The sequence below is a fragment of the Echinops telfairi genome, unplaced genomic scaffold (assembly GCF_000313985.2).
Source record: "Echinops telfairi isolate 266 unplaced genomic scaffold, ASM31398v2 ScPeMD7_18;HRSCAF=68, whole genome shotgun sequence".
In the NCBI taxonomy this organism is placed as follows: domain Eukaryota; kingdom Metazoa; phylum Chordata; class Mammalia; order Afrosoricida; family Tenrecidae; genus Echinops; species Echinops telfairi.
This window is the reverse complement of record NW_022103915.1, coordinates 1,323,034-1,345,826: the sequence shown is the minus strand read 5'-3', so window position 1 is coordinate 1,345,826 and position 22,793 is coordinate 1,323,034. Positions and strand designations below refer to the sequence as shown.

At 59.9% G+C, this 22,793-nt stretch overlaps 2 protein-coding genes across 15 annotated transcripts in view; one reads left to right on the top strand and one right to left on the bottom strand.

Annotated features, from left to right (window-relative positions):
- KLC1 (kinesin light chain 1) overlaps positions 1-15,963 on the top strand; it is a 27,899-nt gene extending 11,936 nt beyond the window's left edge. Inside the window, exons 11-16 of one of the 14 annotated variants that reach the window (XM_045287833.1) lie at positions 1,167-1,275; positions 2,430-2,564; positions 8,608-8,738; positions 11,981-12,044; positions 15,442-15,514; positions 15,733-15,963. In XM_045287833.1, the coding sequence (XP_045143768.1) occupies positions 1,167-1,275; positions 2,430-2,564; positions 8,608-8,738; positions 11,981-12,044; positions 15,442-15,513 (511 nt within the window). In that variant the 3' untranslated portion in view covers position 15,514; positions 15,733-15,963. Of the gene's footprint in view, positions 1-1,166; positions 1,276-2,429; positions 2,592-7,585; positions 8,012-8,607; positions 8,739-11,980; positions 12,075-12,151; positions 13,650-15,441; positions 15,515-15,732 lie in introns of those variants that run through there. The other 13 variants (XM_045287832.1, XM_045287838.1, XM_045287837.1 and 10 more) reach the window with 13 other exon arrangements.
- Positions 13,614-22,328, bottom strand: XRCC3 (X-ray repair cross complementing 3). Its single transcript, XM_030885020.2, has 8 exons — positions 22,253-22,328; positions 21,159-21,225; positions 17,500-17,637; positions 17,077-17,286; positions 16,319-16,473; positions 14,906-15,118; positions 14,776-14,819; positions 13,614-14,704 (listed from the first exon to the last, which is right to left on the bottom strand). The coding sequence occupies exons 2-8, from the start codon at positions 21,211-21,213 to the stop codon at positions 14,494-14,496; spliced, it is 1,026 nt and encodes a 341-aa protein (XP_030740880.1). The 5' UTR covers positions 21,214-21,225; positions 22,253-22,328; the 3' UTR covers positions 13,614-14,493.
- Positions 22,329-22,793: the final 465 nt, after the last annotated feature.

The window sequence follows — 22,793 nt, the reverse complement described above, 5'->3', positions numbered from 1 at the left end:
AGGACAGGGACACAGTGCAGATTGAGGGGCACTGCGGTTGACACAGCAGGGGGACTGAGGACAGGGACACAGTGCAGATTGAGGGCACTGCGGTTGACACAGCAGGGGGACTGAGGACAGGGACGCAGTGCAGATTGAGGGCACTGCTCAAGGCATCACCTGGGAAAGAGGCAGCTCTCCTTGGCCCCGTAGGGTCACTAGGAGCTCTGGGGGCAGAGTGGGCCACCCTGTGGTCAGCAGTTGAAGCCCATCAGCCCCCGTGTCCTGTCGGGTCTGGGCTTTGGTGTCACGGAGACTCCTGCCTAGTGAGCAGTTCCCCTCGGTCCTGTGGGGTCCCAGCTGCTCTTGTTCGGTACTGTTGGGTTAGTCCTGCCTCCGAGCGACCCGATGCCCAACAGCACACTCCAGCCTCACAGTCGCGCTTGTGACGGAGCCACTGCGTGACCTTCTGCAGCCACTGGACTCTACTGAGAGCACGTCTAAAGTGCACGAGCACTCTCACCATCCCAGCCTCTCAGGGCGTCAGGCTATGTCTGAACCAACACAGATGTGTGTGTTCTTCCGACAATGGCCTTGGCCGGCACCGTCGTCAGTGAGCAGCTTCTCTGTCTGACTCACATGCATGTGAGGCGACGGACAATACCATCGCTTGGGTCAGAGTGACCCGACACTCTAAGGCGGTCTTGGGCAGCACATTCACCCAATGCGGTGCTCTGGTTGATTTCTTGACTAACCTTGAGCATCGGTTATGGGCCGGGAAAGGGGAAGCGCTGACCCTCCGTCTTCACTGTGAGGATGCTGTGATGTGGCCCTTCGTCCATCGGGAGGCTTTGGTTTTCTCTCTTTACACTGAGCGTGGACCACACTGAAGTAATTGACTGGGCCCAACACGGGGCCTGCTGCGTCTAGTGGGCAGTGCAGGGTGGGGGTGGCGTCCCCAGACAGGCTGGCACAGTGTTTCTGTGAAGGGGGGCCAGTGGGTTGTGGGCACCAGAGACTTGGTGTGGACCAGGGCCAGCTCGGGCCATGGTGCATGAGGGACGTCATCGGGATGGCTGAGAACGGCGTCAGCACATGGAGAAGCCGGCCTTTTGAGGTGGACGAGCCTTCCCGTGAACGGGCCGCCTGGCGCGGCTGCGAGAGCCCCTCTGTGTGCTCTCTCGCAGCCCCACCGTCACCACGACGCTGAAGAACCTGGGCGCGCTCTACAGACGCCAGGGCAAGTTTGAGGCGGCCGAGACACTGGAGGAAGCCGCGATGCGCTCGCGCAAACAGGCAAGTTTCCCTTTGATGTGGGCACGCGGGCCACCTGTGGGTCACCCTCACGCCCGTGTTGAGGGGGGTTTGGCCCAAATGGAACATGTGTTGGCCATGTTTGTTTGGCATCTAAAGTCTTGATGAATGCATAAAACCTTGGGTGTCCATGCTTCTGGACCCCCCCCCCCCCAGATGAGCAGAGCAGAGGAGCAGCAGGGCCAGCTGCTGGGGTACTCTTTTCTCTGCAGGACAAGGACCCCCAGGCCTGGGCCGCGTGTGTGGCTTCAGGCCACCCCCCCAGAGCCCAGTGTGGCTCTGACGGCACCATGGCGAATGTGGAGCGTGGGCCTCAGCCGAGGAGCCACGTCAGCAGTTCAGGAACACAGTGCAGGAAGAGAGTAAGGTGGCGGCTAGTGTGTCCCCGAGATTGCCCCAGCCCACCCCCTGCTCCCGGCACCTCGGCTCTGCTGTGGCAGCCAGAGGCCTGAGCGCTATTCGTGGCCTGCCCTCGTGACGGGGGGCACCTGCTGCAGGTCTCGACCAGACCCTGCTGAGAATGCAGACATCTTGTACCTTGTTCTGTGACGACCCTGGGACTCACGTGGGGACAACCCCGAAGGGCCATCGATTGCGACGTCACCCTGGTTTCTGCAGCGACAGGGCTGTTTGTGTGCGCAACACTGGCTAGTCCCCTGCAGGCTGTGACAGGGCTTTTCAAGCGCCCTTTGGGGAATTTGCAGTGTGCCCAGCTCCCCTGTGGGCAGCACAAGAGACCAACCTGCTCGCCAGGGAGCTCAGCAGGTCCGGAGGTGTAGCGCGGCAGGTGACAGCCGCAGCTTCGCTCCCTGCATCAGGCTCTCACTCTGGAGTGTGAGCGAGCTGGGGTCACAGCTCAGCTCACCCTACTTTGTGGTATGGTGAGGAACCCCAAAGCTCCGCCCCTCCCAGAATTCAGAGAGGATTTAAAAAAACTCAAGGAAAAATGCATTATCGTTCTATTCCGTTTTTCTACAGACTTCCTTAAAATCCCCTCGAGTGTCATCAGGGGGCTCCAACCCACAGTGACCCCCACATCCAACAGAGGGAAACGCCACCAGTCCTGCCCTGTCCTTGCGGTGTCCCTCCCAGAGGGTCTTGGGCTTTTCCTCTGATCTTCCGCTGCTGTCCCCCAGGGTCTCGACACTGCGCACAAGCAGCGCGTGGCCGAGGTGCTCAGTGACCCTGAGAGCGCGGAGAAGCGGCGCAGCCGGGAGAGCCTCCACACGGACGTGGTCAAGTACGAGAGCGGCCCTGACGGCGGCGAGGAAGTGAGTATGAGCGTAGAGTGGAACGGGGTAAGTACGGTCTGCCGTCGGCTGGGGCGGGCCTCCCACTGTGCCCACTGCACCCGCTGAGACTGGCGGCTGGGACTCCCCTCTGAGCTCTCTTGCTGACCCGTGCCCCAGTTGTTGGAAGCTTGTCCCGGTCTGGGTCCACGGTGACACTTGGGTTAGCGTGCTGAGTCAACTAACTTGCTTTTTAACAACACCCCCTCCCACCCCCGTTCCCTGCTAACTTCTGCACCGCTAACCTCACTCATCAGACTGACTCAGCTTGATTAGGATGCTCGCAGGGAAGTGATCTTAACACCCTCGGGTCCTTGTCTTGGAAGAGCTTAAGGGCAAAAAACATTTGGTGGCAACTTTTCTTGAGGTCCCCGCTGCCCTGTGAAGGGTGTCTGGTGGCCATGGGTCTCCCTCTCAGTTACTGCCACAGCTCCATTCTCGGCACATGCCTGCGTGCGCAGCCTGCCGGGCTGCCTTGCCTCTGCTTTCCTCAGCCGGCCACCCATGTGGCCTCTGCATTGCTCTCTGTCCTGTGTGCTTGTGACGCGGGGAGAGCCCTGCGTGCACATCGTGCCCCTGGGGTCTGTGCTCCGCAGGGAGGGGCAGCACTGGGCACGAGCTGTGACTGCTCAAACCTGCCCGTCCTTCGTGTTGTTTTCTGGCTGTGGCTATTGAATAAGAGCCACCACGCTACAGAAACGCTCTGTAAAGAAGGTGAATGGCCAAGACTTCTGGGAGACAGGTCTTCGGCTGGTTTGTATTGGGCAGCTGCCTTGGCCTGGGTTTTTTGTGCCAAGACAGCAGTAGTCACAATGAAATGGTGTCCAGTGTGCCTGGCCCTTCTCTAGCTGCTGATGGCCACTCACGGAAGTTCTGGGGGGAAGTTTCTCGATGGTTACTTCTCGGTCAGCATTTCTGTGAAACCACAGGACAGTAAAATTGATGACAACTAAAGAGTCCAGTCTAGAAACCGGGAATTGGGGGCTGAAGAGACTTGCTCTGATTCTGCCCTTGGGCAGACCCCACTGCTGGTGCATGGACATCTACCTCTGGGGCCAGGCCTGTGGAGATTCCGTGTGCTCTGCAGGATGGCTTACACCCAGCCGGTGGATACAGGTGCCGTCTGAGCACCAGGTTTGTCTCCCACCAATGCCTTTGTCCATCCGTCCTTCCTCTTGATGTACTTCTGTAGAGCAAGCACTGATACCCCATTACCCTCTACTTCCTCACCTGAGGACACTCTAGAACCTAGCTAGTCTCGATGCCGCTCCTTGCTCTTGCACTCGCCCGTCCTCTGTGACATGCGTGGTTCAAAGGCAAACAGTGTCTGTTACTGTCATCGTCACTCTAAGATGCTCACACTCTGGGGTGCTCGTGGCCCTTGACACGCGTACTCCAGGACTCTCCGTGCACTTGCCCCATCATGAGGGGTGCTCGCACGGGGGAGGGGTACTCCTCTCTAGAACACGCACTGCGTAAAGAGGCGCTCGTGCTTTAGGGGACCCAGACCTGCCTGCACTTGCTCCCTGTTAGACCCCTACTCCAGGCCCCGCATGACTCAGGCTCGTTTGTCTAGGACGGTCACTACTGCCGGGCGGGCAGGCAGGCAGGTAGGAGTACTTGCGGGCACTCACACACTGCCCGAGGGCACTCCCACTCTGGAGGGCTCCTCACTTGTTGCTCTGGGCCACCCGCCACTCCGCCACTCTCAGGCACCGTGAGCAGAATGACTCTCCTGACACACACGTTCTCGTGCGTTTTCAGAGCCGGTGTTCCTGACTCCCATCCTGGAGACTCCGTCTTGCATGAGCTCCCCCCCAGGCTGAAGCCGCTAGGCCAGTCCAGAGGTCTCGGGGCTCCTTCTGAGCAGTGGCTCTCACACAGCGGGCAGGAGCTGGCACTCCAGCCGCCGTCCTGGTGCTCTGAGGTTGCCAGGGGCGGCGTCAAACTCACAGCCTTTGGGGCAGCTGCCCATCTCTTGTCCAGTGGGCCGTGGGCATTAGTGCACCCACATACTACTGTGCAGGAGCTAGGGGCCATCCTACGGCTGTCACCCTCTGCAGTGGCTTCTGTGTTTGCATGCGAGAGGGCAGCAGTGCAGCCATAGCTTCGCCGGGAGGTCCCAGGGGTGGCACCTGGCCCAGGAAGGGCTCCCTTTGGCTCCGGTTCTGTTTACAAGCAGTGGACTCTCTCGGTGGTGGTAGTGGTGGTGGTGGCGAGGGGGAGGGGCTACACAGCGCACCAGACCTCTGCTGTCAGTCAGGCTCCTCTGGCCCTGCCACCCTGAGCGACTGAGCAGAACTGGCTGCCCCTTGGGGCTTCCACGGCGATGGTCTCTACGGGAACCTGTGTCTCCTAGTGCACCTGGTGGGTTTGAAGCCTGCTGACCCCCCCAGGGCTCTTCACTCACAGCCGACAGCGTCTCCATGACGAGCCTCGTCGTCACACTGATGCCCTCCCTCCCTGCCTTCGCTGCCCCTGCCCTACACACTCTCGGCCCCCAGAGTGCCCGTCTGACGTTTCGGGGCCATGTGGGCTCGATCCCACAGACCTTAGAGGATCACACACTCCCGAAGGGCAGCCCAGCTCCACATCCGCTCAGCTTTCTGCTCTGGAGCCCACGCTCGGCTCGTCAGCGGTCTGCCTTGTGCCCACTGCGAGCATCATTGCACCTCTCTTCAAATAAGCAACACCCAGCCTGCCCTTCACAGGCTCCTCAAATGGTGTATTAGTCTAGGTACTTTGGAGAAACAAATCCACGGCGACTCACGTATAAGAGAGAGTTTTATGTAAAGAAAATGTGCATCACGAAAACATCCCAACCTAATGCTGCCCAAGCCCACAAGTCCAACATTAACCCATTAACCCAACACCAGTCCACAAAGTCCTCCACCTCACAAAACAGAGGCAATGATGCCGACTGCAGGAGGAAAGCTGAGTCAGTGAACGTGTAAGCATCTCAGCACTGGCAGGGGTCTCCACACGGCTGCTCCAGCACCCAGGGCTGCATCGGGATAGATCCATGCGGCTTCTCCTTGGGGATGTCTGGTAGGAAGTCAATCTTGCAAGCTGAAGCAGGGAACTGCTAAGGCAGCTGCACCCGATGCAACCATCACAAAACAAGAGACCCGAGAACTAGAAAGGCGAGGCTTCACCACCCATTTATCCCTCCGCCTTTCAACCAGACCCACATGTGATTATCGGCCAGGCTGGCACAATTAACTAACTCAAATGGGGAAGCAGGAGAGTTTTTGATTTAGAATTTTATATGAATAAAACAAAACCGCTGAGGGGCTTTTTGCCAGGGCTTCGTCCCCCCTCCGTGGTGCCAGGACGCCTAAGTCTGGACCTGAATCCCTCAGTCGGAGGCCTTTCAGGACCGTCCACTTGTGGGCCTTCCCCCAGCTGCCCTTCCACCTCCTCTCCCCCTTCCGCTCCGGCTGCCCGTGAGCAGAGGACCCCCTCTTGTGCTTCGAATGGCCACTTGCAAACGTTTAAGACCTTGCTACACATTTCTGGTGTAACTGTGTGCTATTCTAATTTGAGATTCACAAATGGCCTCAGCTCATAAACGAGGGCTTCAGTGCTCTGAACCCAGTTGAGGACCAGCCCATGAGAAGGGCGCTGAGCCGTCCCTGTGGAAGCTCACCGGCGGCAGGGGAGGCTCACGGGCCTCGGGTCTCGAGAGTGGTGCGGACACAGCAGCTTAGGCCCCTCTGTCTCGGCGCCAGGCGGCAGGGAAGCCTCGTGCTCTGGCTCCACAGTGGGCCCATCCAGGGGCGCAGTTCTGGTCTTCAGAGCAGCTCCAGCAGGCACCGTCCTTGGCACCCTGTCGAGGGGCTCGCAGCCAGCTGCTGCACGGTGCACGGTCGCCTTCTGGTGGAAGTCGGGCTCTGTAGCCTCTGCACGTGGCTCTGGGCCAGAAGTGTGACAGGGACGGAGGGGGAGGCTATGGGGCATGGGCTGGTGGTGGCAGGATCAAGGAACTGTGCTTTGGAAACCAGTCTCCTGCCCTGCGGCCCTTCACTTTGACCCTTAGGAAAGCGTACAACTGGACGGTACCAGAAAGAGAAGGACCGACCAGACGGGCGGCACTCGTCTGAGGGGCGGGGTCTTCCTCAGGTAGAGGACGCGCCTCTGGCTGGTTCTCCCTCTCCTCTGAGTGCTTCACTGTGCGCAGGACATTGACCCGCTCACCTCTGTTCAGAACCACTTCTTGGGTGGCGGTGTTTGTTCACGGCCCTGGGAAGTGTGAGTGCTCGGGGCGACTCCAGCCTCGGCTGTGTTCCAGGAACTGGCCGGGGCCCAAGGGCTGAGGACCCTGAGCCCAGGCCCACACTGTCCACCGTGGTGTGTGTGTATGTGTGTGCTTAGAAACAGACAGACACACATCTGACAACGCAGCCTGTGGGCTGTGCCTTCGGGTGCAACAGCCGGTGAGTTTGGTCTTGCCCAGTCAGCTGAGTCCCGAGACCAGGAGGCTGCGCCCCACTGGCCCCTGCAGCCCAGCGTCACTGTGAGCAGCAGCTCACCTGCCCTTCACTGTCCCCGGGGAGTGGGCAGTGATTTGTCTTTCCACTTAACGGTGAGGAACATGTTGTTCAGGTCGGTAAATGACCTGCGACTGCCTTGGGAAGCCTGTGTCCTTCCACTGCCCCCTCGTGTGGGCAGCGTGCCCTAGCTTGTGCAGTTGGTGGTCTCTCTGTGTTTCTGACTGTCCAAAATGCGTGTCACCCTTGTGTGGGTGAAGCAGTCCCTGACGGGCAGCCCTGGCTTGGCCTCCGTGGAGGCCCACTGCAGTCATGTGACCCTGTGCGGCCAGTTGGGGGGGGGACGAGTGTCGCTTGGCTGAGACCAGCAGTGGACTCTGATTGACAGGAGCCGGGCCCTGGGGACTCAGGGATGAGAGGCACTGTGGAGACCTGGTGCCCTGGACACAGCGCAGTGGGCAGCGGGCTGCTTCCTTGGGCGGGCTCACGGACTCTCTCTCTTCTGTCTGACAGGCCTAGCCGCCCCACAGCCTCTCGCTGTCTCCTGCATGACGGCACAGCACCTGTCCCTCTCCCTGCTCTTCTCTCCTCCTGCGCTGACCGCCGGCTTAGCCACCTAGGACCTGTCCACACCACTCTGCCTCCGGCCGCCTCCAGGGCCCTTGTCTCTGTTCTGCTAGCTTTGCCAGACATGTACTTAGCAGTGCCACTGTATTCACGACAGCCATGTACTGTGTACTTAGAGGTCCCCTTAGGGTCCACCCGGCACACTGGCCACCGTGGCCTCCTGCCCACGGCCCACGCCGGGTTCCTCTGACGCAGTCTCTGCGGTTTAGTCTTTGTGAGCAGTTTGGCATTCTGCTTTTCTTGACTAACTCTACGTGTTGAGTGATTTGTGTACTTGTGTCTTTCTAACTTCTAATAAACTTACTCCACTGACCACTGTCTCCCTGTGTGTCTGCTTTGTAGAAGGCCCTCTTCCGCTCACATCGCGTTGCGAACCTTCTGGAAGCAGTGGCGGCCCCCTGACCTCACTAAACGGCCTGTGTGCTGTGCCGCACCCCCTCACTCTGCTTGCTCTTCTTTTCTGGTGCTGCCAGACCCTCCACGCGCCAATGCCGGCTGTCGTTCTTGTTTAGAGGGAGGTCCTGTGTTCAGACCTCACTGAATGGAGCCGTGCTCTCGAGTGTGGTGAGGAAACAGTACACAGAAGTACTGCATTTCCGTGGCACGGTGAGGCAGTGGCTGATTTGCCGTGGCCGAGGGTCTCGGGAGCGCACGATGACGAGGCGTGGGCTTTGATTGTGATGCTCTCCCCAGAAGCGGCCTTCAGTTGGAGAGACTGTGTGGTTTTCCTCCGGGTTTGCTGCTGCTTTTGTCTGAACGAGCCACTTCACAGCCACAGGCCCTCGTGGTCAGCAGGCTGTCCCTCGTGAGAGGCCGTGGGTGGGTCCGGTCTGTGTGCCAGGGAGCTGGCGGTGCCTGGTGGCTGCCAGGGCGGCCGCTGCCCTCACGCTTGTTCACGTCTCTTTCAGGACGGCTCGGGAGCCTTAAAGCGGAGTGGCTCCTTTAGCAAACTCCGGGCTTCCATTAGGCGCAGCAGCGAGAAGCTGGTCAGGAAGCTGAAGGGAGGAGGCTCACGGGAGAGTGAGCCCAAGAACCCCGGGTAACTATCTCTCCCCGTCTCCGCCTGCCCACCCCCAGACAGGTGCACAGCCATCCTGGCACAGCCCCGCGTTGCTCCTCGGGTGGCAGCCGGCAGGAGGCTGAGCACATCCACCGGCCTTTTCGCAGGGCCCAGGGAGGAGCCGCTGTGAGGCCTCGTGTCCAGAGGCCCGACTCTTAGAGCAGGAACAGGCTCTAGGGCCCTGTGGTTGCGTGGTGAGGGGCCCTGGGGTCCGGTGGATAGTGCCTGGTAGCCGACCCTTCAAACGCCCCACTGACTGCACGGGGATGGCCTGGCTGCGGGCACCTGTGAGACAGAGCTCAGGACGCCCTCCGGCTGCTGCTCCCAGTCCTCGAGGGTCCCCGTGAGCATGGCCCTGCAGTGGGCACTGTCCACTGAGTCCTTCACTGTTAACTCTGTCCCTGACGTTCAGTGGGAGCGACAGCTGAGCCAGGTGTCATCCAGGTGAGAGCACAGGTAGGGAGAGGACTTTGTCAGGACTGTCTAGGTCTGCCCGATGGCTGAGAGGGGCTTTGAGCGGTGAAATGGACGTTGTCGGAGCTCGGTTTGTAAACGCCGTTTCCCGTGGGCCGTGGTCAGGCCGGCGAGCGGTACTGGCGTGTGTGCTGCTGGGGCGCCTGGGCTTGTCTGCTGGGGTGCATGGCGGCACTCGCCGAGTGGTTAGCAAGGTGGTTTAAAGGGACAGAGCTGGCGGCGTGTGGGCCAGGGTTCTGGGAACTCTCTTCTGCGGCTTCAGATGCTGCTTCTCTTTGAACTGTCGTAAAAGGTAGACCCCGGCTGTGCCCTCGTGTCACCCCTGGGACCCATCCTGCGGCAGCAGAGGGGCCAGCTCTGCCCCAGGTGGGCATGACACCCTCTGGACAGCGTCCGTCTGGAGGCAGAGAAGCGTGTGCTGCAGCGGGCCCACTCCCGACAGGCCTCTGCCCAGTGCTTTCTGTGCTTGGGGGCTGCTGGTGCTGGGAGGACCCTGGCTTCTGGACGTGTTTTGTCAGCGAGCTGCCTTCCTGCACACGGACACCCCAGCACTGCAGAAGACAGACAGACTGCCACGTGGGACAGTCTGTCCGACAGTCATGGGAACAGTGCTGCTGCTTCCCCAGGGCCACACGTCCCCCAGCTGGAGTGAGCGTGCGCCCCTGCCTGTAAAGGCCGCCTTGTGAGGAGACAGGTGCTTCTGCACCCCACTTGCCTTCACCCTTTGAAGGCGGCTAGTTATGACTTCAGCCATCCTCCCGGCTTGGGGGGACGGGACGCGCTTTGGCGGTTTGAGGATCTGGCGTTTTGAAGCTAATTCTGGCAGCAGGCTCCTGACAAGAGGCTGACTTCCCACGCGAGGGCAGCTGTGTCTCACACTTCCCTTCCGTCTTCACGATTTAAAGACCTGAGGCTGGCCGGCCGGCGTGTAGGGCAAGACACCAGCGAGTATGGGGGACTCAGGCCCTGAGCAAGCCCCCCCCCCCCCCCAAGGTGTACCTCACACCCTGGCACAAAGTGATTTTTAGAAACTTTATCCCCAAAAATGCTTAAAAAGGAATAACCTTTCCACATAAGATGAACTCTTTTATCCACAGCCCAGCGATTCTCAGACTTGAGCCACATCAGAACATTCGACAGGGTTGGTTCCAACTCCGGCCTTTGGACTCCCCACAGCCCTGACCCGTGGGTTGGCGTGGCGGCCCCCAGTCTGCCCCCCAGCCGATCCCGTGTAGGGCTGGTGGTGTGTTGGAAGCCCAGCTGGCTTCCCACCCTGGGCACAGCTCCGAGCGTGTCCTGGTGACGGAAGCATCTTGGAAAAATGTACCGGCCAATTTGGCAGCAGTATCATGAAATGGTGGTACACACAGTTCGTGCCGCTAACCAGAGGGGCCTCCAGGGACAGGCCTGCTGAGAGTGAGCCTTGTGACTAAGAACCAGTAGAGTGGTTTCTGAGGAGCTGAGGGTGTGTGTGTCCATCCTACCTCTCCTTCCCCACAGCTGTTTTCTCGGCTGCCAGCTGCTCTCCCATGCAGTTACCGGTCTCGCAGACTTCGGGTGGGGCATCACTCTTCAGGGGCCCAGCCTCTGGAGCTCGCTCTGCTCTCCACCTGCAGGTGCAGCCCAGCCCCTTGGAGATCTTCATGGAGGTCGGATGGCTCTGTAGCCACACCCACCACCTGTGGCCCTTTTCTGACATCCGAGGCTCAGTCCTCGGTCTACCCCTTTGTCCTGCCTGCCCCTTAGCATCGTCAGCCAGTCTGCCCTGTGCCCACTGCACATGTCCACCAATCTGGGCAGCCACCTCACGTCTCAGCTGCAGCCTGGCTCTTGAAACAGCCCAGTGACCCCCTTTCCCTGAGCCCCACGGGCCATCAGCGCCCGCCGAGGCCCCAGCCGCAGCAGCCTTCCCTCGGCAGCTCTCTCCTCCTGCCCAGCCTCTCCCCCAAGGTCGCTCCTCAGCCACTGGACACTGCAGCGGCACTCGTTACCACAAAGACCAGCCCTGGGCCACATACTTGGCTCCCGGGTGCAAGCCATGGGCGTCTCAGTACCCCCGCACGCTGTGCCCAAGCCCAGGTCTGCGAGGTCTTCTCTGGGCACCTGGGGCCACTGTATCTGGACAGCACCTCAGCTAAGTGTTGGCTTTGTCCTTCCCTCACCAGGTGCTGGGCCCTTACTGCTGCTGTCTGTCTTTCAGTCTTCTGTCTGTGTCAACCCTGCTTGAGCCTCTGCTCTTGACCCTAGGACAGTGACCACTCTGCGCCCCGTCCCCTCAAGGAGCCGGGTCAGCACCCGGCCCTGCTGACTGGGACCCCACAGTGGCAGTCACGAACAGCCCGCACTTCCATCCAGAGCCTAGAATAGACCGGTCAGGTTTCTCGGGACCGTGAATCACTTCAAACCCCACAGCGCTTCTGCCACAAAGCAGGGCGTGGTCTGAGAGTCCAGTTCACAGAACGCTGGCCTCAGGGTCGAGTGTACAGAGCACAGCCAGCTGCCTCACGTCGGTCAGGATGGAGCAGGGAGCCAGGGTGAGGTGCCGCCACCAGGTGCTTGGGCCCCCTAGAGCCAGGTGGCTCACAGGGGGAAGGAGCTCTAGATAGCAAGGCTGGGCTCCTTAGGGCACGTGTCCCCCGTGTGCATTGACACCAGAGCCTCAGAGGGGCCGCTTGCTCGTTAAAACGTCTGGCTGACGTGCTTCTGACCGTTTGTCCTTGCATGTCCGTCTACTGTCGCGGTTGCAGCCTGAAGCGAGCCAGCTCTCTGAATGTTCTTAACGTGGGCAAGGCAGCTGAAGACCACCTGCAAGTAAGAGCCCCTGCTCCTCAGAGGGTGGGCCACTGGGTGCCCGTGAGCCGAGGGGTCTGCAGCAGCTAGCACTCCGGTGCTGTGCCGGGGACACACGCCTGGCGCCTCAGTAGACAGCGGCAGAGCAGAGGGCAGGGCTGCACGGTGCCGTGTCTTCACACAGCCCACAAACCATCGGTGGTGGCACTCACGTCGGCACGCTACAGTCCAACAGCTGTCAGCGCCACACTGTAGGCTCCCTTGGGATAGGTCCCTTGCCTTCTCTGCGCCACTAGCTGGCACTTGGCCAGAGGGTCTCTCCCCAGTGGTGAGCCCCCCACTCTCTCAGTGGCCCCAAACCAGCCCCATCGCTGAGGGCAGCCCCTGCAGTAGGTGCCTTGGGTCACGTCAGGCCTGCTCCTGTGAGGTTTTGAGTGTAACTTTCCGTTTGTTTTTTCACGCAGGAACGAGATAATTGTCTGGCAGACTCACGAGTGCTGAGTGCCAGCCACACTGACCTGGCCCACTGAGGGTCCAGCCAGATAGATAGCCCCTGGCTACAGGAGTGCCGAGACCCCCGCCCGCCCCGCTCCCCACCACGGAGGCGCCTCCTTTCCCAGACAGTGGCAGCCACTGCCGTGGACACTGGCGTCTGCTAGCCCCGCTCTCGGCACTGCTCTGCAACTCCAACCAGCCCAGCTTCACGCGCAACGTGTGTCAGGCTGTAAACTGAGCGTCTGGATGCTTTTACAATGACACAGATGTAAAGACGCGTGGCAGTGACACACACACACACACACACACACACACACACACACACACACGGCACTTCCCTGGGCTCGGCCCCGCCCACACCGCTCCAGCCCTGCGTTGGGTTGGCGTCTGTGTGCTGGGCAGTTAGGACTGGGAGTCAGGCCCAAGTAGACGAAAGTGTAACTCGGGCTGCGCTGTGTGTGGACACCCGGCAGCCGGGCATGGTGGGGGCTGCTGCGACACTTAGCCCTGAGCTGCGCCAGGAACCTGCTCTGTAAACGGTCCTCTGGAGACAGCTGCCCCCTTCAAGGTCTGTGAGGAAGTGTCCAGGTTGTGTGGTCTTGTAGCGGAATGAGCCCGGGTAGCAGACTGACCAAGCCCCTCGTAGGGCAGTGGCTTCTGCGTTTTGGTCACCAAGACAGTGGGTGGAGGAGGAGGGTCAGCAGGGGTTGGCACGGGCTGGCCGCCCACACCTCCATTGTTCTGGGGATGAAAACCCAGTCTGTGGTCACACGTGAGTGCTGTAAGGAACTTGATCCGTGGCTCGGCACCTGGTCCTGATGGGTGTGCCCGTGTTGTGAATGTGTGTTTGTATTACATTGCACGCATACAGGGCACCAGGGTCATCAACGTGAGCTGGGGGCCCGAAGGTGTCTGCCAAGCAGGACTTGTTCAATGGGCCCTGGTGGCGGAGTTCTTTGTGTGTGCCCGGGGATAGGCAGGCAGCTGAGCCGTGCCAGCCACCGGGCTGCAGGACTTCATGGGGCCTCCTGACAGGAGGGGGCCTGTTTCCTAACAGATGGTGTGACTCACTCAGAAAAGTACTTGCTTATTTCTATTTAATTCCAAAAATAAAATGCATGTTCCGGCTGAGGTCCCTGTCCCTGAAGGAAGCTCACTGGGCACTTTCAGGCATGGGGCCAGGAGGGTGCACGAGAGGCCCGAGGGCACAGGGGACCACTCAGACTTGTCCACCTGCTCAGCTCACCTGCATCACCAGGACCCAGTGATGACAAGGGGCAGGGCTGAGGTGGCAGTGCCTCAGTGAGCGTGGAACGGAGCCCTCCAGGTGGCACAGGGGACAGGGCAGATGTGCAGGCACACAGAGGACTCCAGTTGGGTGCCCTGGTGAAGCGGGATTGCCCAGGGGAGGGGTGGGGTCCCACTTGCCACCCAGACTCAGACTCCTGCCGGGGATGTGGCGGGTGGGTCTGTGGGTGCTGAGGTGTGTGTGTGTGTGTGTGTTTTGGTGGTGGATGTCACTTGTACAACCAGAGCTTCACCAGCCCAGGACATATTTCTGGGCCAATTGCCCTCAGCCACTCTGTGCTGCATTCTGTCCACACTGGCTAGTGGCACAAAGCAGTCCAGATGCTTTCCCACCCCGCCATAAGTTCTCCTGCCCAGGAAGCCCCCAGCCCTCATTGCTTGGGGGCTGCGCGGATGGGGGGGTGTCACACAGTGCGGGGTGAACTGACCAAGGGCCACTGATGGGATGAAGCTGCTGCCCTGAGGGTTGAGGGTTCTGTGGACTCTGGCGTCACTGTGGAGACCCTCAGACAGGTGGATGTATGTGTGTGTTTGGGGGGAGGGGTGTCATGAGAGGGACATCAGCCCCTGGCCGTGCGTGGTAGCAGTGCATGCGAAGGCAGTGACAGCCCTGGGTCTTCCAGTCTCCCGCGGACATGTTTCCCAGAACCCGTGGGTGGATGCAGTGTCAGCAGGACTCTGTGCCCCGCACGCCCTCCGCGCTGACGGTGAAGGAGCACGAGGCGGGGGGCAGGTGGGGTGCGAAGACCACCCGCAGGGTGCGGGCCGGGGGCCCCAGTGGTGACTCCTCGCTGCGCGTTCGCTCTGCGGCCAGCCTGAGCAGGAGCTGGTTGCACCAGGCCATCCCCAGGGCCGCGCAGGCCCGCTCGTCGGTGAAGCTGAGGCAGAAAGTGCCCACCAGCACTGGGGAGACAGGGCGTGCCGCCCACCCTGCCAGCCCCAGACTCACCCCTGTGGCCCAGCAAGGGCCCGGTCCTCCACTGCATCCATGATCTGGGGGAGGGAGAGCAGGCACTGAGCCCAGGGTCCAGGGAGGTGGCCTCCCCGCCTGGGGTGGGGTGGGGCGGGGCGGGGGTCACCTGGTTGGTGCAGAGCACAGGGCTCTGGAAGGTGCAGCTGAGCCTGCGCAGTGCGGCCCCCAGTGTCTGCAGGCGGCGGGCCCTGGCGACTGAGGCCTGGCCGCCGAAGGCACAGCGGAATGGGGCGGCCACTGAGTCCAGCACCACCAGGCGGGCCAGGCCGCGCCCCAGCAGGACGGGCAGCCGCCGGGCCACACACTCCAACAGGGCGTCCTGTGGGCCACAAGGTTAGGGAGGCAGCCTCCTCTGAGGACCCTGTGCCTGCCTGAAGGACCCCACAACCACCACATCCACTGACCACACCCCCAGACTCTTCCTGAGCCCTGCCTGCTTGGGGCCCTCACAATCGTCAGCCTTCCCTGCCAGACCGGACGAACGGGGGCCACCTCCTGGTCCCCGAGGAGCCAATAACAAGGCCTTTGGTGCAGCGGGGGTTACCCTCATGGCCAAGGCCCTGCTCACGGGCAGCATTTCCTGGACCTGGGCAGAGGGGCAGTGCAGTTCTGGCCCTGACCCAGCGGTCTCTGCTTCCCCAGGGCATGTGCAGGGGAGGTTCTCTCAGCGGAGAACGACAGCAGCGGCAGCGGCCTGGAAGACGCTGGTTATAACGTGAGCACGGCCCTCCCCTCGCCGAGGGGTGGGGGGATGACACCAAAACCTTCCCACCTACCCAGCATATCTATCACAGGGTGGCTGAGCTGTGGGTGCCCTTCCCAGGCCCCACGGTCCAGCCCTCAGTGCTAGGAAGCCCCCAGTTTGAGAGGCAGGGCAGGCCATGTACACTTCCAAGGGGGAACCCCCAACCTGATCACTGTCCTCTCTTCCAGTAATACCTGCCGGCCTAGGACAAAGCTGTGTGTGTGTGTGGCTGCGCCCACCACTGTGCGGAGGTTGAGAGTCAGGGCCAGTGTGGCTGCCACACTGCCCAGGACGCCATGGACTGGCCCTTCTTGGACCCCCATTTTGGGGTGAGATGGGCAGCGTTGGGTGTGCTGACCCCCCCATGCTGCAGTCATGTACTTTACTGTATATTTAAAATTAAAGTTTATGAATCCTAACCTTCCTGTGAGTCTCCTTGACGACAGGGTGCCGTCTGTACTGGCTTGTTCCCGCCCCAAAGGTCACCCTCCTGGCTGAGGGGCCCTGTGACCCACGCAGACCCTCCCCTAGGACGAGCTGGAGCATAGCTCACCATCCAGGGACAAGGGGGACACAGGAAGGGACTGGGGGGTGGGATGAGGACCCTGCTGACACCCCCCACCACTGCTCTCCATCCCCCCCGCACCCGTTGCCTCTGGCCCACATGCCCCCAGGACACCTGCCCTCTGCCAGGGGTGTTTGCTATCCCGTGGACACTGGTTCCCTGGGAACTTCAGACCCATGATGGCCTGGGCAGGCGCGGGCCACACTCACCACATCGGCTGCATGCTCTACAAAGACGCGGTCACCAAATGGCACGGCTCGCAGCAGCTCCGCTGGGATGTTGTCCCGCAGCTGTGGCTGGTGGGCTATGAGCTGCTGCAGGCGTCGGTGCGGAAAGACCTCCTCTGTGCAGATGTACACGGCTCCTGGGTGGGGGAGGGTGTTAGCACCGCACTGTCTCCTCGGCACGTACCTCGTGGCCCCGGGCAGGGCCTCTGTGGGTGACTCGGCTGAGCATCAGCTGAAGTGCAACACTGCAGAGGCCTGGCCGCAGCCTGGACACCTGCCGCAGAGCCCGAGGGCAAAGTCCAGAAACAGCTGTTGGCTCCCTGTCCCTGCCCCCACACGAGAAAGCCCAAGTAAGATCACCTGGCTCGGGGGCCACGTGGGGCGTGTAGCTGCACATGTGTGTGTGCTGGCGCCTGTATATCATGTAATGTAAGCACACACGCACAGATGCAAGTGATCATGTATGTGCATGTTATGTGTGGGGTGCACATATGGGCGCCCTTTTGTACATGCGTGTGCATGTATGTATATGCTCATGTATACTTGTGTGTGCGTCAATCATATGTACCCTGAGTGGACATCTGCTCCTGGTGCTCTGGTGGTCCCCTGCTGGCTCCCCTCCCTGCCCAGCTGCAGGGTCAACCCAGCCCTGCACCCATGTCTGGATGAAGGTGGAGACGGGTGTCGTCAGACTTGGTCCCCCGCTGACCACTGCTGTGATCTTGTTCCTGGGTGCTCACCTGCCTCCAGGCCACCGTGCTGCCTCGGGAGCTGGACGGTCAGGCACAGCTGCAGGGCTAACTGCGTCTTGCCGACAGAGCTGTGCCCTGCCAGCTCGCTGATGCCATCCAGGGGCAGGCCGCCACGCAATAGGCCGTCCAGCACTGGGCAGCCCAGGCTGAGACGCTGAGGCTGCCCAGGGGTCTGCATCTGCTGGGACAGCTGCAGTGCTGCGGGCAGGTGGATGCCAATGGGAGCTGAGCAGGTGCGCAGACAGCCCACTGCCCCCCCCCCCCCCCCCCCCCCCCCACTTGACACTCCCCTGGGGTCAGGGGCACTGCTTGGAGGAGGGTGAGGTGTTGAACCCTGCTGCCCAGAGCACTGCAGCCCCAGGTCCCGGCCCACCCCACGCCCATCCTGAGGGGCCCCGATTCAGCTGCCACCTGTGAGGACTTCACTTCCCCGGAGGTGTAGGGCGGCTGCCTGCAGGGTGCGCCGGGCGTCGGGGGCAGAGAGCCCGGTCAGCCGTTGCAGGTCTGCCCCGGAGAGACACAGGAGCTCCCTCGCTGACCGCAGTTTGGCTGAAAGCATGATTCTGCCTGTTGGGAGGCAGCCCCGAGCCCGGGCACTAGGAGCAGCAGCACTTGCTGGAGCGAGAGCCTTCGCTGTCTGGCACTCGTCACGCCCCATCGCCCTGCCCGCCTGTAAAGTCCCACCCCTCACAGCTCAGTCCCTGCCCACCCAGCCTCTGGGGGCACGGGCCAGGCACAACCAACAGCACAAGGGCAGGTGGCTGCGGGCCCCGGGGGCAAAGCTCCTGTAGGTGGGGACAGGGTGGAGCGCAGAGCCCAGAAATACAAATGTCAGTTTACACAAATCCACAGACGCAGCGGTTAGGAAATCAAGCATTGGACAAGTCACTATGAAAGACCTGTTTCTAGAGTGTTACAGAGCAGAGACGTCACTTTGAGGACTAAGGCACCCAACTTAGGTCAGGGGGTTTGTAATCGCATCAAAGGCAGTCTGAAAGCTGGATGCCCAACACAGTGGGCAGAAGACAAAGGAACGTACTTGGATTATGGTGTTGGCAAAAACGAATGACCAGACCGTGCCTACCGGAAGAAAGGGACCATCTGTCCCGGAGGAAGCACCGACCGTGCTCTGCGCTGTGAGGACGGCCCCTGCATGTCTGTGGGCATGCTGTCAGAGGGGCCGGTCCCTAGAGAAGGCTATCGTGCAAAGGGAGAAATGGTCACTGAGGGACTGAAGACACAGGGACAAGTCAGGGGGGCTAGGCCCGGGCAGTGCTGTGCTCCATAGCGCACAGGCTCACTGTGAGTCACACCTGGCTTGAGGGAGCCTCCTAGCAGCAGCAGCGACTTACTTAGGGAGGTGTCCCTGGCGATCCACTCTTGAGACTCCCTCCTCGGAAACCTTGGAGGCAGCTCTGCTCCGTTGTGCAGCGGACCCCACCCCACGTGAGAACGACTTCTATAAACGTGGGTCCCCGGCGGGGCATTGTTACATGCTTGGCTCTTAACCAGAAGGTCAGAGGTGTGAGTCTACCAGGAAGCTCCTTGGGAGGAAGCCCTAGTGGTTTACGTCGGAACAAGCAGCCACCGCAAACCCTCTGCACACAGTTCTACTCTGACGGACACCGGTGGCCATGAACTACAGTTGGCTACGTGGGAGCTGGCTTCTCCCACAGAAATACATACAAGGGGGCTTCAAAATGGTTCTGGAAACCAGAATCGAAAGGGAATCTTTCCATGAACTCTTTGAAGCCCCTCGAATGCTTAGACAGTTACATACGCACACACGTGAAAAAGCCTTTTCAATGTAAAGAAAGGCCAGCGGAGCAGCCTGCCGCCCATCCCAACGTGGGCCAACACTGCAGTCAGCTGCTGTTGGGCAGCGTTGGCAGAGCAGAGGAAACGGAGCCGACGCCAGGGTTATGCGTGGTAAGTGTGCCCACCTGTCGATCTGTTGTGGTCCACTTCTGGTGGTTAGCCACTGAAAACCGTCTACATGGAGCAGCAGAACACGGTCTAACACATGGGGGAAGGGCTGCCCTCACAGGAAGCCAGCCTCGATGGCTCGTGAGTGTGCGTGGGCACGGATGGAGCAGAGCCTGCCGGGCCTGCATTTGCTGAGGGTGGACGGGCTGCATCAAGGTCGACAGCGTAGGGAGTGGGCTGAAACGGGCTGGACCTGGCCATTCTGGCTGGACTGTCTCGAGTTCTCCTGTGCCAGGAACGGCACACTGAAGAAGAAGGATGTCACTTTATTGTCAGAAAGATCGCTGCGAGAGGATGACACCCGACACCTACCAGGAAGACCAGTTAACGCAACTGCTACTCAAGCGTCCCTACCAGCCACGAAAGCCAAAGACCAAGGAAATTTAAAAATGTTGCCAACTTCTGTTCCGTCTGGGCTCGTCGGGCATGCCATCCAGAGGCGCTGCTGATGGCCGGCGCCTGGAACAGGGAAGCTGACGCGAGGGCTCCGGCATCGCTGCTGACGTCAGAAGCTGGGAGTGAGGCCTTGGTGTAGAAGCGCTGCTAGTCACCAGAGAACTGTGCACCACTAGTGGCTTCTTCATGGCTAATGCCTGTTTTCAACAACATAGACGGCTGCAGATGGAATTCCTGAGAGGAGCGAGGAGGAGGAAGAGCTCCGAAACACAGCCGGGCCGACCGTTCGACAGTCACAGGCAGGTTTAGCTGAACCCGAGGAAAGGTAAAATGAGTCCACAGGCGCCAAAGTGTGAACTGAACTGAGAGCCAAGGTTGAACGCATTGAACACTAACAGCCAGAGACCAGTTAGCTGTGGGATGACAAGCACATCACGCATGGAAAAGAACGAGGTCATCAAAAAGACAGGAAAGAAAGACGGATCAAAAGACTGAAAGTTGACGATGTATGTATGGAAATAATCATCTAAAACTGACCAGGGGTTCGTGAGGGAGGGCGGGTGGGGGAGGGAGGGGGAGAAATGGGGAGCTGATATCAGGGGCTCAAGTGGGAAGAGAATGCTTTGAAAATGATGGCGGCACATGTGCAAATGTGCTTGACACGCTGCATGAATGTATGGACTGTGATTAAGAGATCTAAGAGACCCCAATAAAAGTAAGAGGGAAAAAAAGACTGACATGTGCTCAGATGGGGATTAGCTAGCATGAACTGAACAAATGCCCAAGTAAGAGAGCCGAACATGAAATTTCAAAAACCAAATTTGAGAAGCTAAAGTACTACATGGAAACGTGTAAAGACCTGATGTTGGAGCGCCAAGGGGGAAGTACACAGGTGGCATTTCTCACTCACGCTGAAAGAGCGCAGGGGATACAGCCGCCTAGCTTTCCAATGCTGGAGAGCTCTACGGGCACAGCACTGGACCACACAGGAAGCAGGCTTGGTAGAGTGGAGTGGCAGAGAGGCTGCATCACCGGGCTCAGGTGTGGGAAGTTGTGAGGTTGGCACAGGGCCGGGCAGAGCTTCGTTCTGCTGTGCACGGGGTCGCTATGGGTCCGAGCCGGCTCGAAGCATCGGAAGATGAACACACAGGGTCAGGGCACCAAAAAGAATTGGTCTCTAGTCAACCGTTTCAGGAGGCGAAAGATCTCTGGGATGTTACAGCCCACAGGTGCGCCTGGTCCAAGCTGTGGTTTTTTGAGTCAACGCAAATGTGGGCGACCGGGAAGCGTGACTAAGGAAGACTGAGGAGGAGACGATGTCTGTCACTTTGGGCGGGATGAAGGACACTGCATATGCCACGGGCTGCCAGCAAACGCACAGACCTGTCTTAAAAGCAGTGCAGCCAAACGCTGCTCTGTAGCAAGGACGGTGAGACTTCCTCGCAGGTACTTGGGGCCAGACCCTGCAGAAGGACAGGATGCTGGTGAAGCAGGTCAGCGAGGAGGAAGGCCCTCCCTCAGCAGGATCGCTTCGACAGTGGCTGCCAGTGAGGTCGAGCCTCACAGCAACTGTGAGGAGGGGCGGGGCGCGGCAGGCGGGGCTCCCTGAGTGGAGTCACCGACTGCTGGTACCCAAGAACAACGTGTACAGAACAGATGCATCACATGCAGTTCCTGTGAACACACACCTTTCTTAACTGCTGCCGTGATTCTGGGATTCAGGTCCAGTTGGTCCACGTCCATTGCTCAGTGTCCCTAGGGCAGATCAGAGCACTGGTGGGCTCACCCAGGCAGCTGTGCAGCACGCATGTGGCTCGTGGAGCTGACGTGCTCACTGCAGCACGGCAAGTCTCTCTGTATCAGAGGTCCGAGGAGAGACCTGGCTTCCAGCGATCGGGCAGGACTCCTTCCCCCCACGGCCTAAGGGCCACCCTCCTTGTCATGATGGCTCACGCCTGCCACTTCTGTAGTCACTCTGGAACCTGGGCTGAGCTCACGTCCATGCACTTGAAAATCACCCCTCTCAGAAGACCCAAAACAGTCACACCGATGTGAGCGAGGGGGTCGGAGGGGAGACCCAAAGCAATCTGTAGACAACTGGACATCCCCTCCCAGAAGGGTCACAAGGAAGGGACGAGCCAGCCAGGGTGCAGTATAGCACCGATGAAACACACAACATTCCTCTAGTTCTTTAATGCTTCCAACCCTGCCCACCCCACCCCCCAACTATCATGAGCCCAGTTCTACCTTACAAATCCGACTAGACTGGAGCATGTACACTGGTACACATAAGAGCTCTGGACACATGGAATCCAGGACAGATAAACCCCTCAGGACCAGCAATGGGAGGAGCGATACCATGAGGGGTGAAGGGGGAGAAAGGGGGAACTGATTGCAAGGATCGATGTATTAAACCCCCACCCCCCAGAGGGATGACCAACAGAAACATAGGTGAAGGGGGAGAGCAGGTGGTGTAAGATAGGAAAACAACAATTTATCGAGAGGTCACCAGGGTGCGGGTGTGGGGGAGGGAGGGGAAAAAGAGGAGCTGATACCAAGGGCTCAAGTAGAAAGAAAATGTTTTGAAAATGATGACAACATATGTACAATGTGCTTGACACAATGGATGGATGTACGTATGTATGGTGATAAGAGCAGTAAGAGCCCCAATAAAGTGGGGAGAAACTAAAAAGAAAGGAAAGCACCCCTCAACCCTGAGCAACAGTGCCGATGCCGTGTTGTTTTGCCCTCCGCAGAACATGCCACAAGTGCCCCTACTTACCTCCCCTGGCACGAGACACCTTGTCCAGGCCTTGGGGGCGCTGCCAACTGAAGTGTCTTGCGTGTGCTGCCGTGTGCTGCTCTTGGAACACTGCCAGGTCCTGGAGGGGGTGGAGAGAGGCTGACGCTGCAGGGTGTCGAGGAGGTACCCGCACACGAGTCTTCCTCAACCTGTGCCTGACCATCAGGGAGTTGTGCCTCCAAGCCACCCCCCGGGGTCCTGGTGTCCTCCTGGAAGAGCAGCAGCCCTTGCGGTGGCAGGGACCTTGGGTAGCCACGGTACTGTCAGCACACCTGCCCAACCTCTAGTCCCGGGCTGAACACATCTTTCCCAGCAGCCCCTTGCTGCCTCTGGACACTCGGGCCAAGGACGGAGGGCGAGGGGAAGGTTGAGCCTGCATCCAGATCCAGGCCACAGCCCTGGAACAAGGTCTGGTCCGTCCCTCAGGTTTGCAGCATCCCGTGCCTCAGGCTTGGAGGCCAGGACTTGAGCAAGCCTTTCTTTGCAGAGTTTAGAAGATAAACTGGGATAAAGTCACATT

What these genes read in the sequence shown, in the direction of transcription:
- XRCC3 (XM_030885020.2), bottom strand. Translation starts at nt 21,213, where the DNA reads ATGGACGTGGACCAACTGGACCTGAATCCCAGAATCACGGCAGCAGTT. An exon ending in GCACGGTGGCCTGGAGGCAG is followed by an intron (nt 16,474 to 17,076) that starts GTGAGCACCCAG and finishes TCCCCCACCCAG; the next exon opens with GAGCCGTGTACATCTGCACA. An exon ending in CTGTGCTCTGCACCAACCAG is followed by an intron (nt 14,820 to 14,905) that starts GTGACCCCCGCC and finishes TCCCTCCCCCAG; the next exon opens with ATCATGGATGCAGTGGAGGA.